General features: G+C 34.4%; 1 protein-coding gene across 3 annotated transcripts in view; it reads right to left on the bottom strand.

Annotated features, from left to right (window-relative positions):
* Positions 1 to 19,995, bottom strand: part of LOC119774425 (voltage-dependent T-type calcium channel subunit alpha-1H-like) — a 163,049-nt gene that overhangs the window by 12,785 nt on the left and 130,269 nt on the right. For 2 of the 3 annotated variants that reach the window (XM_038271939.1, XM_038271940.1), the window contains 9 exons: positions 19,765 to 19,890; positions 19,350 to 19,439; positions 18,258 to 18,471; positions 15,082 to 15,233; positions 10,829 to 10,938; positions 6,682 to 6,815; positions 6,386 to 6,456; positions 5,837 to 5,915; positions 325 to 446 (listed from right to left, as the gene is read on the bottom strand). In XM_038271939.1, coding sequence (XP_038127867.1) covers positions 325 to 446; positions 5,837 to 5,915; positions 6,386 to 6,456; positions 6,682 to 6,815; positions 10,829 to 10,938; positions 15,082 to 15,233; positions 18,258 to 18,471; positions 19,350 to 19,439; positions 19,765 to 19,890 — 1,098 coding nt within the window. The remainder of the gene's footprint in view (positions 1 to 324; positions 447 to 5,836; positions 5,916 to 6,385; positions 6,457 to 6,681; positions 6,816 to 10,828; positions 10,939 to 15,081; positions 15,234 to 18,257; positions 18,472 to 19,349; positions 19,440 to 19,764; positions 19,891 to 19,995) is intronic. The other variant, XM_038271941.1, reaches the window with a different exon arrangement.

Here is a 19,995-nt window from a genome sequence, read left to right as displayed (position 1 = left end):
TCAGCATCCTTTTTAATCAACAAACACTTAAAGTATAAACAATCTTATTAGCCAGAAAGAATTAAGATTTCTATTTTACATATTTTAAGTTTATGAACAAATATGTTTCATAAATTACCTTCTCTTATCAGACCATAACTTTCTAACAATTTCAGTTAGATACTTCAGGTAAATTGAAAAGATGTTAAATTGTTGACATTGCCATGCTCTAAGCTGCTTTACTTCCACATAATTAGTTTTAGAGGTCAGCGCTCTCTCTGAGCTTTCAGATGATCTAGTCATCAAGTATGAGAGTTCTCCTTGTGTGCATGTCTTTGTTCATACTTTCATAATCCCGTTCCAGTTGTCTCCTGTGGAAACTCGAAACAAAGTGAGGAAGGCCATCCCGAAATTCTCAAATGTGGCGTGACGACTTAGGCCCTCACATGGGTTGCTATCGCTGCACTCTAATCAACAGAGACAAAAATAAATATTTTGACATTATTAAGACAGCATTACTCTACACAAAGATTGAAAGTCTAAAGAGGTAAAATCAACAATGTATAACAGGAGTTTTTTTTAGTTTTTTTTTTTTTTATCAAGCCTAAAGTCTTTAATGACTGAAGTTATCTCTTTAACATACAAGGCTTCACTATGCTTAGGCCCACATAAACAATTATCATTTTTCTGAACATAAACATAAACAAGCAGATATATTAAATTTTTACATTAAGAACCATAAAATGTTTTTGCCTTATGAGAAAATTGAAAGAAACTGATTCACACCAGTTATTCCAACATTTCTGAATTTCTGAAAAACATTCAAATACGTCAGTTTTTTGTTTTTTTTTAGAATCAGAATAGTATTTGAGAATTTGGATATATTGTAGGTTAAATTTACTTAACATTTTTAATAGACAATTTCGTTAGGAAAACATTGACGCCGTCACTTTTATAAAGCTAACATGAACAGAACAGGAATTTGTGAGCCAACAACAGCCAAAGGTAAAAGGTAAAAAAAAATACCCCAACAACATCCAAATTCAAGATTACTAATAACCTCTGTCACTGATAAAATAGTAGCCATTCAAAATGTCCCAACTTTCCTTGGCTGGTCCCCTACAATTCCTTTTTAAACATCAATCTTTGTACTAAAATATTATTTCTGTCATGATTTGTGGATGTTAAGAACTGAGGAGAAGAGCCATCTCCCTGTAATTCAGTGAAAGGGTGGAGTCAGAGTAAAAAAAACGCACACCCAGGAGAAGGAGGGGTCACTCCAGTGGCTGGAAGTTGGAGGAGATTTTGCTGGGAGCTGCAGGGAAGTGGGCTGCCATTCAGCTAGCATTTGACTGGGAAGGGCCATGTTGAATGGCTGCTATTGCATGTACTGCTGAACAATCCAGAGAAGTAATAACTAGTACATAAATGCTATGCACAGTGTTACCATAACAACCAGTCATTATTATTCATTAAAGTAATGTGGAAGGAGAAGCATCAAATGTTCTACAAATACCGGCTTACTTTCAGATATTATTCATAAGCCTTCAGTCTCATATTTTGAGTCTAAGTGGAGTCGTAAGTCATGTGAGCATGACTGTAAGACTATACATATTTCCTAAAATTGGAATATACAAGTCTACAAATAAAGCCTCCTGTTTTTAAGTTGACAGTAATGTCTGATGTGTTTTGTAGCTTAGGTTTGACTTAAATCAATCTTACAGTACAAACTTGGGTCCCAGATCCTCCTGTGTTCTCGCGTCTGATTAATGACTGATTTTACATTAGCAAGAAAACTTTATTTAAGGCAAACATTTTATAATTTTCCATATTTTATTTTTTTGAATAAGCACAGAATGAAACATAAAAGGATTTCCCCACGATAAGGCACCCAGTCTAATAAAAATAGATTTTATAAAAGGAAAGTATGGCTTAGCCAGTCAAGTTTTGATTTTTTTTCCCCCTTCCTTGTGAGGTAATGCATAACAACCCAGCTGGTGCTGTAAATTAATGTTTAATTGAACATTACTGGCTTCATTTAGGAAAATGCATAGGCAATTCCAAACCAGTATTTAGAAAACCCATGTGGTTTAACTATATAAATAAATTAAGATTAGGAGAGAGGTGCTGAGTGTTGGACACAACAGAATGAGGGAAAATATGCATCTTTGGTGGACATAGAGCCCTTGAGTTGATTTTGAATGAAAAAAAACAACAAATTATTTTGTACAAAGAATGAAACCAAAATATATCTTTAACTGCTTCAAATGAGGGTCGGATGAATGATGAATCTTCCCTTTTTTGTTAGTTCAAAGCAGAAAACGAAGAGGACTTAACAACAAAATGATTGAGACAGTTTTGAATAAAAGGAAAACGGAATCTGGCTTCACACTGAGGTTATTTTTAATTATAACCATTTCTGTGAAAGAAATAAAAGACACCCAGCAAGGTTTTTTTTTAGATTGAATCTACAATTTCTCCGGCAGAAAAAGAGATCCTCATTTCCCTTCCTCTGTATGAGTCACACAGGAGCAGCATGAGGACAGTGTCAGAGATGATGATTCATCTGGGTGTAGATCAAAAGAGATTACTAATAAGATTTAGTTTTGGGGATCAAATGAAACAGCTTTGGTATCTGCTGTACTGAAAAAGACCTTTATAGCAATGTTGAGTCATGCATGTCATTGCTGGCATGATAAACACACAGTTAATTCCTGTAAAACTCCACTTCTAATGAAGTATTTTTTAGGATTTCCTTTAAACATCTCTGCAGGAAACTCTGAGCCTCCAGGGCTGCAACTTTTCCTTATGGCGCATAGAAATATACATAAACCTTCAAATTATATCTGCTTTACTGAAAAATAATCTCTAATTTTTTTTCTTTCAGTCAAGGTGTTGAAAAAAATGTTGTAGAAGTAGCAGCTTTTTCTAAATGTACAAATTGTTAAGAGAGCAATTGGCTGTAACGAGAAGTTAGAAATGTAGCTACAGAGAAAGCAGTAATGCCTTATTTTATAACTTTATGCAGCATTTTATTCTTTTATGTGTCTTTTATTATTTTAACCATGTTCAGGACTTTGTTTACAGCTGTAGCAGTTTTAAAAAGCTATAAAAACAAAGTTGATGATGATGATGAATACTACTTAATCAACGTACAAGTGATGCTCTATACAAGGGATCAAAGTTTCAAATGATAAATTATTATCTATAAAATTACTTTCAAAACAAGAATAACCTAATAGAAACCTTATTTTTATTTTACAAACTAATATTACCACTGCAATACAACTACTCTAGCTATAAATAAAAATTAGACAAATTTTTGTAAAAGTCTTAAAGCTACAGTGTGTAATTTTCAGCGACATCTAACGTCCAGACTGCAGACCGCAGCAACATGAACATCTCCCCCCCACCGCTTCTCCCCCCCAACAGTACGGCGAGCGTTACGGGACAAAATGTCTTCCACGACGTCCGCATCACCTACCTTCTCAAGTGATGAGGTTTGTTTACATAGATAATTTTACAGATAGTATTTCATTAGTCTGTGTAGGGTATAGATTTCATGTAGACTTAAGATAATAAATATACCGTATATATATATATATAGCGTAATGGGCGATCTCGCAATCGCTAGTTTGTTGGCTCTGCGCTGCTGTAGCGCAAAGATGTCTGCCTCCATGGCTGCGAGACCCGCTCCTATGTAATTATAAATAACGAATTCTAAGGCAACGCAAATATTAAGGTTAAGAGGCTGAGCTCGTAGATGATGATAAATAACATAGTTATGTATAATATATTACATTTCTCACTGTATATCCCTGTAATTATTACACACTGTAGCTATAAGTGATATTTGCTCCATGTTAGAGGTTGGTAGAGCAGCCAGCTTGTAATCGAAACTTTCTTTCTAAAAATCAGCACTTTATCCAAGTATTTGTTGTTAATGATATAACTTTAATTGAAATGTTAAAAAAATAACAACAATCTAATGAGATCTAGTATGATGGGAGTGGGTGGGATGTGCCTCCATAATGCTACATTCACGCCGCACTCGATTAAAGCAGCAGAAGCAGCTGGTTTCCATGCAAAGTCAATGGTTGACACACATCGAGGCGCATCAAAAGGTCCTGCAGCGCATCTCGAGCAGCAGGAGCAGCAGCGGTGTTGAGTAACGAAGTAAAAATACTTTGTTACTGTACTTAAGTAAGTCATTACATTTTCACACAAGTATCTTTACTTTCTATTTCTTACATTTTTTAAAACAAACCTTACTCATTACTCTTGGCTTTGGTTTAATGTTTATAAATATTTATTTCACGTCATGTGCTCCATCCAATGCAGATCATTGCCGCCATCCACATCTAGTGAAAACTAGTGTGATTGGATGAGTCATATAACGCAAACACTCATTGGTTAGCTAAAGGAAATCATCAGAAGCAAGCAGGTGTTCTTCAAACTGCAAACGTGAATTGTCTATGCCATGCTACGATGTAAAATTCAGAAAAAGATGTCGAAATGTCTGACAGGTTGGACACTGGAGACAGACACAGCCCTGCTGATGCAGATCGCTATGATCACTCTTCTGAAACAATTTATTAATGACTAAATTAACTTAAAATATTCAAACCTGGTGGTAAGATACATTCATTTTTATTATTCTGGTACCTGCAATTTATCCCACATACCTAAAAAACGCTAACATCTACTTCACGCTGCAACTAACAGTAACAGAAACCCCCCAGCTGCTGCTGGAGATTCCCAGTCATGGTACATGGCAGTCTGAGCGTCTCCGACAGCAAAATACATTTTCAAGGCAGGATTGTAATCTTGATTAACTAACTACACAGATGATGTTTTGAGGTTTACTTTCTCGCTTAAAAAAATATTAAAACTAGTTTTTACCCACTTATAACAGCAAATATAGCAAAGCTGCTCTCTGCCATTGAACATACAGTAGGAGCAGCAAAGGCATCCAATGCATCTGGACACACTTTACTGGACGCACTTCAGGAGCATTAAGGATGCTCTTGATGGGTGTCTGACCTTAATGTGTACAAGCTTAAAAAAATGAAGCAGCAGACACATTTTTGCTGCCCAAAACGCTTCTGGCGTGAACGTAGCATAACGGTTTTCTTAAAGACTTTGTACTCCTTTAATGTGGGTGCCATTGAAATATTTGTAGAGTTTCTTATTGTTTCCTTCAAAAGTCCTGATGATTAACAACATTCCAAATGTTTAAGTTTTTTTAGAACCCAGTAAAGATCAGATTTGCCAGTTTTTTGCCATAACCTTTATATTCTCTACAGGTACAATGAAGGTTTTTACAAACCAAAAGCTTATATTAAGACAATTCAGAAGCATCTACATAAAAATCCAGAGTTTTGCCAGCAACTCAGACCATATAAGAGTCACAAAAAATATAAAATGAAAAAATGGGAGGTTATTTTTTCACTTTAGAAAACACATTATTTTCTTCCAGCGTATGCAGCAGGCGGTATAATGACATTTCCCAGAAAGCATACTCTGTCATCAGCAAGTTGTTTCTATTTTTCATCCCGGATGAATGATGTGGCTAATCCTCTCACAGAAAATGAGCTGGATGTAGCAGGCTTATCAGTGTGCATATAAACATGATCATGCATATGGGATGTGTTCTTCCTACAGAAAAAGAAGGTCTATAATGTAACAGAGTGGTAGAGAGGCAGAGTAAGTATTCAACAAAAACGATTCAGCTGGAAAAATATACTTTGAGCTGTGACTGCAGTAAAACTGAGGGGATCTTAAACCACTTTTCGCTGAAGCATGGAGACCAGTGAGTGTGTGTTGTTTTTCTGACTGAGACGTGTGTGTGACTGACCCAGTTTGCCAAAGAGCTCCACTCCCAGAGCAGCGTAGATGAAGAAGAGCAACATGAAGAGGAGACCAAGATTTCCCACCTGGAAGCAGTACACATGTTTAGACTCCCCTCTACGCACACAGCACGACAGTGTAAATATTACTTGTTTGAAACTCAAGGGGATTCAAGGATTAGGATTTATTTCAATGTTTTCTTGAATCTAGTGCATCCACGACATATTTGACTTTATTTATGGTGAGACCACACTGAAAAGAATGCTTTCCTAGCACATAGATTCTTTGCTGTCTGACATGTTTTACAAATAGAGCAGCAGACACGTGCTCAAAATGCTGCTCAAACAAACTTTGAATAAAACTACTTGCAGTTACACTGTGTTCTATGATAAGAGAAAGACATCCTTCTTTTCTTAACAACATGCAGGGGAAAAAAAACTACCTCATAAGAACAAGGAGGAGAGCTGTTAAAAATTATACTTTTTTGTCCATCTGTAAGTTATGTGACTAACTAAGGTCTAATTGTGTCTAAGACCTCGCTATGGTACTTATTTACCTGTGGCAGCGCCTGCATGACAGTATCCAGCAGAGCTCTCATTCCTTTTGCCATCTTCAGAAGTTTTAGCACTGCAGGAAACACATAAGAAGATCTAAAGTAGTTTTTACAAGTTTCAGCCAGCATGCTTAAAAATACTGGCATAAAAATTTCCTTCTCATTATACCACACCAGAGGGATGGTAGGATGTGATTTTAAATCTTAAGGAGTCTAAGATGTCTTTTAAAACAATGTTACTAAATAATTAAATACAAAGTATATATCCTTGATTTTATTTTGTGTGTGTTTGATTGTACCTCGTGCAATCCTCAATACTCTCATGATTCGGATGATGGTAGGATTTATTGGCAAAGCAGCTTTCATCTTCAGTTCTTCCAGAGTGATACCCATTATAGACAAGGCAACTATCCCAACATCTAGTTGATTCCACCTAAAAATACATTTAAAGGCATTATTAAGACAAAAACAAACCCAAAAAACCAATAAAGTAACAAATATATATATATATATGATACAAAAAATAAAATGTTAATTTCTTGACAGTATAGGAGCTTGCAAAACATTTACAACCCTTCAACCTTCTTATTCTGTCATATTAAAGCTTCAGACTTCAGTATATTTGAATATTATATAAGTTTCAACACATTGTGGAATAAATGGGAAGTATATGGAAAATAATACATAGTTTATAAAATTTAGAATCAACAAAGAAAAATGTGAAAACACACAACAAACTGAGAGCATCCTTCCTGCTGTGAAACGTGGAATTTTGTGTGGATGCAACACGTATAGGAAAGCTAATCATGGCTGATGTTAAAATAGATGGAAACTAAATTAGGAGTAAAACTAAAGGTCCTTAAAAAACTGTAAAATAATGTAATAATCTTGATTAAAATATATTTATTCTCATAATATTCAAATATTTGAATAGAAGTTCAGACTTAAATTATATTAAAACTGTGTAATATTAAAAAATGAATAAGCAGTGTTTGTCTTTAGGTCCAGAGTTGGTAGAGAGACATCCCAAATCACTTGGCTCTGATGGTTCTACAAAGTATTGGCCATCAGGAACTAAGTGCTGTTATAAATCACACTTTTTAGTTTAATAGTTAAACATTGATACAAAGTTTAATGAAATACTTTAAATTGCTTTGTTGGTTTTTATGTTGTTGTTTTTTTACTTTTTTTGTTACTCATTTATCAGCTAAAAATAGAAAGAATCCCTAACTTTATTTTATGGAAATAAACAAGCTAAAAATACTCTGCCAGCAATTACCATTATATATATTTGATATATTTAATCCAACTAGTTTTTGGGCCCTTTCTTTGTTAGCTCAAGTAGGCAAATCATATACTTTTTTACTGTTATTGTTCTTAGAGATAGAATACATTTGACGGCCCATATGTTTTTGTATTTCTTGTATCAGGATTAACCAATATGCACATGTGTTGGTAGATTCATAAGTGCTTTTAGCACATAAGCCTTGAGATAATATGAAGTGCATGTATTGCCTCTCCCTTCATTTGCAAACCATTGCTAGGGTTTTGTTTGATCTGTTCATAAAAAACATTTTTATATAAATGTAGATTTGTGTATCATTGATGATTATTTTGTCATTTTAGTAATGTAAATGGAGGAAGAAAGAAATTCTTACCCTTAAAGAGTTAGGTAATGTGCAGAGTTCCTTTATGTCAGAGGAACTCTATAGTAAGAAAATCCTTAAAACTTCAATAAAGCATGCTAAATAACTTGCTGGGAATACTACTGGTGTTAAATAATAATGATATGAGCGACTAAGATAGTTTTTTATTAAAAGGACAGTGTTTCTTTCAAAAATAGATATTCTTCCTAAGTCTAAATAAATAATAAAAACCTTTAAAACCTTTTAAAAGTGTAAAAAATGTAATCCAGAATGAGTTATTTATAAATACATACTCTAGGTGTTGGTGCACCTTATGGAAGACAGAAAGGTTTTCTAAATGTTTCTGTGTTTTATCATTATGTCAGGGAAAAAATACTTTATCCAAGTCGGTTCCAAGCTACTCCAAAGTACTTAAGTAGCTCACATCATCTCACCAGTCAACAATGCTGGCTTACAACCAAGTGCTTTTCCAAAACATTGCTCTTAATTTTATATTGGCAAGGTATACTGTTATTGTTCACATAGAAATACTAGAAGTACAGGCCTGCTGGGTTTATTTTTTACCCTAGGATTGCCTAGGGTAAAAGGATTGTGACTCCTGTTTAATTTTATCACTGTGTTTTATTTTTTGTTGAAAGGCTTTAAAAGCATTATTTTTCAGCATTATACCTAGTCTAAATCTTTTAATCTGCATACATATACAGTTCTAAACCATCTAGTTTGCTTCATTGTTCTTTTTTATACATATAAAACAAAATAATCTAACTGTATACATAAATATTATGCAGTCTAGTCTCTACTTGTCCAAACACAGACATAACAATGGTGTAGATCACTATCAGTGTTTTAAGATAAGTACCATATTTTCCAGACTATAAGTGGCTACTTTTTTCGCATGCTTTGAACCATGTGGCTTATAATATATTTCTATGGATTTTTCCTAACCACCAGAGGGGGAAGTCAAAGTTGGAAATGAAAGAATAGGGGGGATCATTTTCATTTAGCACAAGAACATGCTAGCACCAGGCATTAGAGAGAACAATAATTCTCAAATTCACACATTTTGACATTTATGTTCCACGATAATAATACAGTGAGGTGTGCTCTATAGTCCGGAAAATATTGTAGTTATTTTTATTAAATTCATTGAGTTCGCTAATTATTGAACTCATTAATCAATATAAACATTTTAAAGTTGAACTCTTACTTGTACTTCAGGTTCCAATAACAGGAAAGTCCTCTCCAGATTTTGTTTTTTTAACAATTTAGACCACAAAACTACTTAGCTACTTTGCCTATTAACTAACCCAGGTACTACTATTATCAAGCTTACTTAAGTAGTTACTTTTTTAGTAGTTCTGTGCTGTATTGTTTTTTTAAATTTCTATAGCAGTACCTTACTCTGGTTCCTAATAAAGGCTTTCTAAAAAAAACAATACGGTGCCCCGTTGGCTTCTAATATTTTAACTCTGTGCTTTATACTTTGTCTTTGCTTTATTTGTTAGTAAGCTTGAACACTCTATGCAATTACAATGAAAAAGACCATGTGACTGATGGTACTAAACTGTGCATGTGCACAGTGTAAACAAGGAATCTATAGGGCCCAGAAAGTCACCAACTCTCAACAGAGCTGGGAAAAGAGAGGCAAAGTTCAACACTATCAGGATGAATACTTGGTGTACATTGTTTAATTTGAAGATGATTTATTATGTGTCATTTCCACAGGTATAGTATATGACTAGCCCCTATAAAAGTAATAAAGAGTTACATAACACCATGGTGCAAAACTCATCCATTTTTTTCAACAAACCACTTGTTTAAAACTGACTTTGGCAGCGTCTGCAGAGAAAACCCTATGCACCCCTAATCCTTGATGCGTTCCTTAGGGTGACAATGACCCAGGTTGGAAATCTCTGACATGAAAGCATAAACAAAGTAATAAACTCTACTTCCTTCAATATTTAAAGAGCTAAAAGAAGAACAGGGGATGGAAGACAGACCGAATATTAGTTCTGCCAGACCGTTAATGGTAAACAGTGAGCTAGGCATTTAAATTAAGGGGTAGACCACCCACTTATGTCTTCGGGAGAGAAAGCCATAAATTTAGCCCTCAGACAAGTTGAACACCCTCACCAAACATGTTGAGACTGCACTTTACTAAAGCTGAGGCCAAGAAAGTGGAATAAAATTCACGTTCCAATCAAGATATTACGTTTTAAAATGTATAACGCTTAATGGATGGAGGAATAATTAGTGATGTTCTGATCTCATATTGAAAATCTGTTTTCAGCCAAGAAAAAAATATTGGGATGAATTAGTCTAAATCTAAACTCTGCTATATGAGCAGGCTAATACAAAAATCTAGTTCATAGTTTATGTAATGATTTTGTATTCTATATTGGTAAAGGTCAGTTGTTCTCATAACTATTGTTGTTAACTAATATTCTCTGTTTGATTAATTGTCACTTATCAAGCCATATTAAACTGTCCACATAACAAGATAAATAATACAAGAATGCACTTTTTGTGCTGATCTTGTTTGAGGTCAGTATCAGTATTGGTCAATACTTAAAGCTGCAATATTGACATTAATTCGGATATTAAAAAGTTCCATCATGATATCACTAGAATAAATGTAAGGATCAGAACACAGAAAAACGGAAAATGTGTATACACACACACACACACACACATATATATATATATATATATATATATATATATATATATATATATATATATATATATATATATATATATATATATATATATATATTTACACTCATACAGTTTGACTAACCTGTCTTTGAAGAACCTGTGGAAGCCAAAGGCCACAAGTTTCAGCAGAGCCTCAATGACGAAGATGATGGTGAAAACATAGTTGCAGTACTTCAAAACCTCCTCCAAATACTGCAGAAATACCAACAGACAATTATGGTCGTTCCACTCATTGAATACGTTTCATTTTTTGACTATTGCATAAGCACTCATTTGACATCTTAAAATTTGCTTTTGTTTACAAAAACAAGTTTCAAGACAATTTAAACGTTGTAACTACAGGTGCTGGTCATAAAATTAGAATATCATGAAAAAGTAGATTGATTTCAGTAATTCCATTTAAAAAGTGAAACTTGTATATTATATTCATACATTACATACAAACTCATATATTTCAGATGTTTATTTTGTTTAATTTTGATGATTACAAATGACAACAAATGAAAATCTCAAATTCATCATATCAGAAAATTAGAATATTGTGAAAAGGTTCAAAATTGATGGCCCCTGGTGCCACACTCTAATCAGCTAATTAACTCAAACCACCTGCAAAGGCCTTTAAATGGTCTTTCAGTCTAGTTCTATAGGCTACACAATCATGGGGAAGACTGCTGACTTGACAGTTGTCCAAAAGACGACCATCGACACCTTGCACAAGGAGGGCAAGACACAAAAGGTCATCGCTAAAGAGGCTGGCTGTTCACAGAGCTCAGTGTCCAAGCACATTAATAGAGAGGCGAAGGGAAGGAAAAGATGTGGTCGAAAAAAGTGTACAAGCAAGAGAGATAACCGCACCCTGGAGAGGATTGTGAAACAAAACCCATTCAAAAATGTGGGGGAGAGGGGAGATTCACAAAGAGTGGACTGCAGCTGGAGTGAGTGCTTCAAGAACCACCACACACAGACGTATGAAAGACATGGGTTTCTGCTGTCGCATTCCTTGTGTCAAGCCACTCTTGAATCACAGACAGCGTCAGAATCGTCTTGCCTGGGCTAAAGAGAAACAGGACTGGACTGCTGGTGAGTGGTCCAAAGTCATGTTCTCTGATGAAAGTAAATTTTGCATTTCCTTTGGAAATCAAGGTCCCAGAGTCTTCATCCACGTTGCTTGAAGTCCAGTGTAAAGTTTCCACAGTCAGTGATGGTTTGGGGTGCCATGTCATCTGCTGGTGTTGGTCCATTGTGTTTTCTGAGGTCCAGGGTCAACGCAGCCACATACCAGGAAGTTTTAGAGCACTTCATGCTTCCTGCAGCTGACCAACTTTTTGGAGATGCAGATTTCATTTTCCAACAGGACTTGGCACCTGCACACAGTGCCAAAGCTACCAGTACCTGGTTGAAGGACCATGGTATCCCTGTTCTTAATTGGCCAGCAAACTCTCCTGACCTTAACCCCATAGAAAATCTATGGGGTATTGTGAAGAAGAAGATGCAATACACCAGACCCAACAATTCAGAAGAGCTAAAAGCCACTATTAGAGCAACCTGGGCTATCATAACACCTGAGCAGTGCCACAGACTGATCGACTCCATGCCACGCCGCATTGCTGCAGTAATACAGGCCAAAGGAGGCCCAACTAAATACTGAGTGCTGTACATGCTCATACTTTTCATGTTCATACTTTTCAGTTGGCCAACATTTCTATAAATCCTTTGTTTTTATTGGTCTTCAGTAATATTCTAATTTTCTGATATGATGAATTTGAGATTTTCATTTGTTGTCATTTGTAATCATCAAAATTAAACAAAATAAACATCTGAAATATATGAGTTTGTATGTAATGTATGAATATAATATACAAGTTTCACTTTTTAAATGGAATTACTGAAATCAATCTACTTTTTCATGATATTCTAATTTTATGACCAGCACCTGTAGGTTTAAAGATGCAGTTAACCCCAAAGACAGGCATCACTTAAAAGGATATTAAACTATTTAAGGGTACATTATATACACTATGTGTTCTCAATTAGAATTAAAATTTTGAAAATTGAAAACATGTTTTTACTATTACAATAGTTAAGCTATTCTTAACATGTACTTTTTAATAACTGTTTTACATGTTTCCTCTAGTATTCTTAAATATGATAATATAGCACTACTCTTACTTAAGTACATTTTCTGGCTACTACATCCATTGTCAGTGACTTCACTTAATGAAAGCAAGCTTGTTCTAAACAAATATGCACCAATAATGGTACGTTTAGACCAGAGGCAGTGAATGCAATGATTTCCACGAGCCTCGCAGGTAGTTCACAGCTCTGCATATCAGTTGCACTGTGTTTACACCCTGGATCGCATCACCAAATAGGAGAAGCTTCAGCTGCATGAAGCTGACACCCCAATGACGTGAAAAAAAATCAGAAAATAGAATGAATGCTCGTCGCTTCTTTAGTGCAGGTTTGTGCATTTTAAATTGTCATTTGTAAAAAAAAAAAAAAAACAATAACAGAAGATCAGATGTGCTGCTGTTGTTTTTGAGATATTAAAGATTATGTTTGAGGTCATCCGGAGGTCAACTATTCTCCCATTAAGCTCCAAATTGAATCAACATTATCTAGCCTAATTTTTCAGCGCTAACTTTTTTCTGCAGGTAAAACTATTGTTTGTGCTAATTTGATTTTTAAGATAGAATTATTTTTAAATACGGCCAATGACATTGCCATCCCAGCAGACGTTAGTGCTGTGGTCGTTTCTGATATAAAGTTCTTGCATAACGTCATCCCTACGCTGATAATGAATATAACAGTGGACATGCTTAACTTAATTAGTGGCTAGAATGATTATTTAATATTTAGTATATCACCTGCCTTCCAGACCCTTCATTTTGGACCTGCTGTTACCCCTGGCAACCCCATATAATTTCCTGTTAAGATCTCGCTATCTGGCCCTGCGATGGACTGGCGACCTGTCCTGCCCATTGACAACTGGAGATAGGCACCAGCACCCCTCACGACCCCACTTGGGATTAAGCGTGTTAGAAGATGGAAGGATGGATGGATCTTGCTATCTGTCGGCATTTCACAAAAAAAAGCACAGGTAAAACTAAGCATCATGGACTAATGCTAATTTGTTCAGTATAAGAAACTTTTGAATCGCCTTGGGGGACCATTAATTTTTGGAAAAGATCCAACAGTTCTGAAAAAAAAAAGTCCACTTCTGTCTATCCAGAGCTTCGTCTAGATGATTCGGCAGGACCATGGGCAGCGACAGACTGGCTCTGTGCTGGAGGTAAGTGAGGATGATTAAATGTTCCTCTAGGATATTAAAACGTCTTTTTTTAAAGCCAACTAAACACCTCTTGAGAGCATTGCTTTTTTCTACCTTTGTTACCATTATTTATCTCTGTATTCTGTTTTAAGTGAAAAAAAATTCACCTAGAAACAGTCCCTGATCGGTTGCCGTGTCACAGTTTCATAGAAAAGTTCAGCTCTGTTCAACTTCAGTGATCACCGCTCCTCTCTCTCAATGCTGTGCTGCTGTTCGACAACACTGCAGTTCTATCTAGTAGCACAATGTGAGAGTGGAGCAGTGAACGCTTTCATCACATGGAGTTCACCGCTGGCCACTTTACCGTGTGATTTGTATAGTAATTGTATGTGAATCCACTGCAGTCACTGCCTCTGGTCTGAGCACACCACTTTCTTTTTGTACTTAAGGGTTACTGGTTAAGTGTTTTTTTCATTCAATCTGCTGAGTCTGCCATGTTATTTGAAGGAAATATAGTAAACAGTATTCTGCAACTTAACCTATTCCTACATATAGTACTGCAACTGGAGATTTTGTAAGTTTTATAATTCAAACAATATAAAATCTTTTGTTATCATGAGTAGCAAATAGACCAGTTACTAAGTACCTGAATAGCCTTTCAACCAAATACTTTTTTACTTTTACTTGAGTAATTTCTTTAAAGGCTACTTTCTAATTTTACTTGTGTAAAAATATGATGAAGTAGTGCTAGTGAAGTAGTGCTCTGATTAAGTACCATTTTTTGGTATTCTACCCAACTCAGTAAACATATCAATAAGTTTTAAAGAAATCTATAAACCTAGTTTTGCCTGGATATTGAAATATTAACTATGCTTAAGGGAAATGCCCACTATGTTAAAGAACACAGTACCGTAGGTTGTAGTTCCACTGCTTTTAGGTTTAGCAGAGGACTGACTGAACAGATATTCATTTAAACATTTTTTAAGAGGCATCATTTTTGAAATACAAAGGTTAGATGGTGTAGATGTATCAAAAGCTAATTTGTGTGCAGGTGCAAACATTACCTGTGGCTGATTGTAATGCTCAATGCTCATTGTGAAGACATTAATGCAAATGATAAAGGTGATGAAGAGGTCCAGGTAGTGGCTTGTGCAAAGAGTATGGATGGTCAGCCGCAAAGGTGAGTAGTCGGCATAGTAAGGTCTCTGTTTAGCCTCTGAAATACACAAACAAACAGGACAGAAGCAGTGAGAGAGGCAAATGAGAGAAAACAGTTCTCTTTAATGACACATGTTCAGACGTGTGCACAGGGAGGCAATAACTTTATTCAGGATGTAAAAATATGATTTTTAAATCGATTTTCAATAAAAATGTATTTTGTGCCTTAAATTGAATCCAAAATCCTAATGCTTCTTGGAGTTTCACAAAACCTAAAAACCTGTGCACATGACTGTTTTCTAATATGAAAGGACATGAAAGTAACAGGTTGACTCGTCTTTTATTCACAAAGTAATATGTTGTTTTTTCAAGTGGCACATTACAGCTTTAAAATGATAGCTGATATGCTATAGATGTATTTAAACTAATACACTAAAGTGTGATTATTGGTTAAAGGGTTTCAAAGAATGTTTATATTTTGAAGAAGGTTCTTCAAAGAAGAAGGTTTTTTTTACACAAAATGTTTAAGTAAACAAATGCTCTATAAATAGAAAAAGCAGTGGATTGTTTATTCCTTATAAAGCTTTAAAATCTCTGACATAAATTCATGTTTTGCTGAGATATGAATTACAATCTCCTATTTTAACATTTATTAAAATTCAACCTTAAATTGAGCACACTCTTCTGAGGGAAAATTATGTCACAGAATACCAGATATTACAATTATTGGCATTCATAATAATTCCTCTAAAAAGTATCAATCTATTTTATTTTTGAAGTTTAAATTTGATAGACAGAAAGGTAGATATTTTCCATTGGCCACCAGGTGAAATGTTGACCATAAGATTTCATTTCATTTTAGAGTCAATCTAATGATAGGATGGTAAAAAATATTTTTAAACACTTACTGTTAGTCACCATAATTTTTGTTCTATTCTATTCTTTTCTATTCTATTCTATTATATTCACTCTACATGCTTACTACATGTTTTAAAATGCATGCCAAGAAAATAACTGTCAAATTTGAAAATTTGTTCAATTTGATGGAACTGGAAATGCATTCCTTAGTCAGGTGGGACTAAGATTGAGCCTTTCAGTAAAAAAAACACAACAGTTCTATGTGGGGTGAAAAACAAAGGATAATATGTAAAAATCCAATGATGCCTGTATTTCAAAAGTATGTGTGCCAAGGGCTTTTTTCTTTTTTCCAATTGCCATGGAAACCTTCCTAGAGAGCATATCCTTATGAACTCTTTCAAAAGCCATGGCATTTGAAATAAAACTGTTTTCTTCTTTTGGGAAACTGGGCATAAATTGTTATTTAGTATTTTAGAAGACAATGATAAGAAACACAAGGTCAGATTAATCTAGAAATGGATACAAGGCAAAAACCAACAACCTACCCTGGTCCTCTCTCATATGGGAGACATATGGGGCTACAAAAACCAAACAGACCTTAAGAAAGGATCTAGGACTCAGGACAGTCCAGAGAGCGAACTGATCTTGTAAAAAGCAGTTATTTATCACAGTGACCCCTCCATCCCACTGGATATATCTATTTCTTTAAAATATTTGATTTTCAAGATTAGGCAAAACTAAAAGAAGATAAGGCTTCTGCCATTCACATCACAATCTTCTTTCATATGTTCCTCTAAGATTAGATAAAGTGCCTTAAAAAGTAGACACAGGGTTTCCCCCCAACATTTTTTAATGTTAAAACCTAATTTATTGGGGTTTTATATGACAAACCAAATCACGCACTGGGCATTATTGGAAAGTGGAACAAAAAAGGGAAATATTCTCTTTTTTTTTATACCCAAATGTCTTATTTGTATGTAGTTTCTACCATTGTCCCTCCATAGACCTAATTCAAAATACAGATTTTGACAAAAAATAAATGATCATAAGACAAGTTCCATCTCTGAATTGTGAAACCATGTGTATTCTAGACAAACAAACAACCACCAATTAAAATCAGTAAAATATTAAACCTGTCTTGAAATTATGCTAAATACTGAATAATCCTGGAAGAGAAATTGCTAGAGATCTGTTAGAAACTTCTGAAGGGCAGTAGTTCATTTTTCTAACAGCACAAAAACCCTAAACATACACCCGTAAGTTCAGTTTAAAGTTTAGAACATGCACTCTAGATTTGTCAGATTATACGGCCCATTTAAAATTCACACTTAAATGAAGCTGGAATTTTGTCATGAAAGCTGATATATATTACCTTACTCAGCTGAAATACATAGAATGTGCAAGAGTTCCAGTTTGTCAAATAATTGATGAACCGGGCTGAAGGCAAATACAAGGTACTCCTTATCTCTTTTTTCTTCTGCTTTGCAATTATATATATTTTTGTCTGTCACAATACTATTAGGAAGCATTACTATGTGCAAACAGCTCAGCTATTCTACAATTTTGGTATAGATCTATGTTGCTATTGTACTTTGATCTGTACTTTTATTAAGACTGGAACTTAAATGTTTAAACAGCTCCATTGCTTAAGATATTACCGAAGTGATTAATAGTTAGCAGCCAAAGCGTCTGCTATGTTTCTGAGTCTGCCAGTCAAAGCATGTTTGGAGTAAATATCTTTTTTTTCTACCAGAGTCAAGAGGTATCTCAGGGTTGTACACATGCATTGGAAGGAAATGGAGGGATAAAGGCAATTCAAGGAGGAAAATTTTTACCAGATAAAAATTTTCAGGGGTGTACGAAGAAACTGATTACTGCACATGCAAAATGTTCCTCTGATTTAAATTAGACGAAAGTGATACACATGTTGAATTTGATTTAAAATTTAGAATTGAAATTTTGGTTCTTTATTCCATGCAGGGTAAAGGAAGGTTCAGGGTTGGGCTGCAGTCATGCTGTTACATGCATTAGATTGGCATAGCCGACACCCTAAAACAGTGATAAATTATATCATGTGTGAGCCAGCCAGTCTTATAATCTGTTCCTCATTCCAGTTGTCATTTTCTTTTCATAACCCTTTTTTTTTTGTTAGGATTTTTTTTTAAATTTTTTTTTTCTTTCAAGCTCTGAAAGCAGGCAGTGCTCAGAAAAATAGACTACCGACCAGCCCCTCCATTCTCCTTACTCCTGCGCTTTTTATCTATCATTTTGAGCCTCTTCTCCTCTCGTAAACGGGCCTCCTCCTCCTCCTGGTCCTGCCGGCACTTGTGGAAGTTTTCCACAACCACTCCAACAAACATGTTGAGAACGAAGAAACTGACAATCAGCAGGAAGGAGATGAAGTAGAGCAGCATCCAGGGGTTGTGGTTCCTCACAGGCTAAAGAGAGGGAAGAATAAGGACATTAACTTTCAAACTTTAAAAAGTTAGGCTTTAAAAGCTTATGAATTTTTATGAAAAGATATGTACAACAAGATATAAACGTACAATGATTTGATTAATAAATGTGGTTAAGTTGTCAGTCTATACAAGTTTTAAAGTTTGAGAATAAAACAAATACATTGGTTGGTTTTATTACATTGATGTAAAATTATTTGATACCGTATGCTACATCAAGAAAAATAGTAACATGCAGTCAGCTTTCAAAGTTACTAGTATACTATTTAAAACATTAATTTATTAAGTTTTTATATATTTATTTATATAATATATTATATATATAATATATTATATATATATATATATATATATATATATATATATATATATATATATATATATATATATATATATATATATATATATATATATATATATATATATATATATATATAATATATTTAGATTTTTAAGCCTATATTTCGGTTAACTACGAAGATGTTTTAGTTACAGCGAATGAAAGGATCCAATTTAAGTTTAGAATGTTATATTAGACCAGCAAAAAAACATTTCTGATGTTAACTGTATCATTAATATTTTAAACTTCTTAAATTCTGTTTGTGCATTATTATGATTAATTGTTCAATAATATTTTCTAATAAATTTTTTCTATTGAGAGGAATTTTTTTTCCCATTGTAATTCAAGAAGTATAAGTTATGTAAATTGGTGAATGGGTCTCAGATTTACAGATTACATAACAACAAATGTATTTTCTCTTGCTGGATGACTTAGAGGGAAGTGCAGTGGAAGCAGGGCACATATGTTAAAAGAGCCTCTGCATTTAGCAGTGTACTGCAGATAAAATGTAAAGGCCTACCTGCTGATCGACCCCAACTGCATCCAGTCCATCGTACATAATGTTGACCCAGCCATCTTTACATGACAGTACAAACAAAGACATCAAAGCCTGGAGACAAAACAAAAAAACTGTTAAAATTTATCAGACTTTCTCTGCTTTAAATGACTTTTCTTTAAAAGTGCAAAAATAAATCGAGCAAGGCTCATGTTTTAGTGTGACTGAAATATGCATATTATGAAAAAAGTCATTAAAAGCTTTATACTGTCGCAGTAAAAGAAACATTATTGTCCAGCATTCCTACATTAATAAAAGTAAAATTCTATGAGAAAAAGTTTACAGTAAAACAAAACAAAAAAAAAGACCTGTGCTGATTTTTAAGATTAATTATACAGTATATGTTTCATGCTATATTACTCATTTCATTAATTCACACCTGAATCAAGTTGTCAAAATTGTACTTCCTTCGGATCCACTTGTAGTTGGCCTGTAGACAGTCTGACTTGTTTGTGATGTTCCTGGTGTCCAGACCCTCACAGTGGTAAAACTTTCCTTTGAACAGCTAAAAAGAAATAGGCAAAAACTTGAAAATCAGACATCTTAAAGAAAATATAATCATCATGTATCAATGATCTGAGGTGGATTTAGCCAATAATGTCAACAATAA

Source organism: Cyprinodon tularosa, unplaced genomic scaffold (assembly GCF_016077235.1).
Source record: "Cyprinodon tularosa strain WSP-4 unplaced genomic scaffold, ASM1607723v1 ctg811, whole genome shotgun sequence".
NCBI classification, from domain to species: Eukaryota; Metazoa; Chordata; class Actinopteri; order Cyprinodontiformes; family Cyprinodontidae; genus Cyprinodon; species Cyprinodon tularosa.
This window is presented reverse-complemented; position numbering and strand designations above follow the sequence as displayed.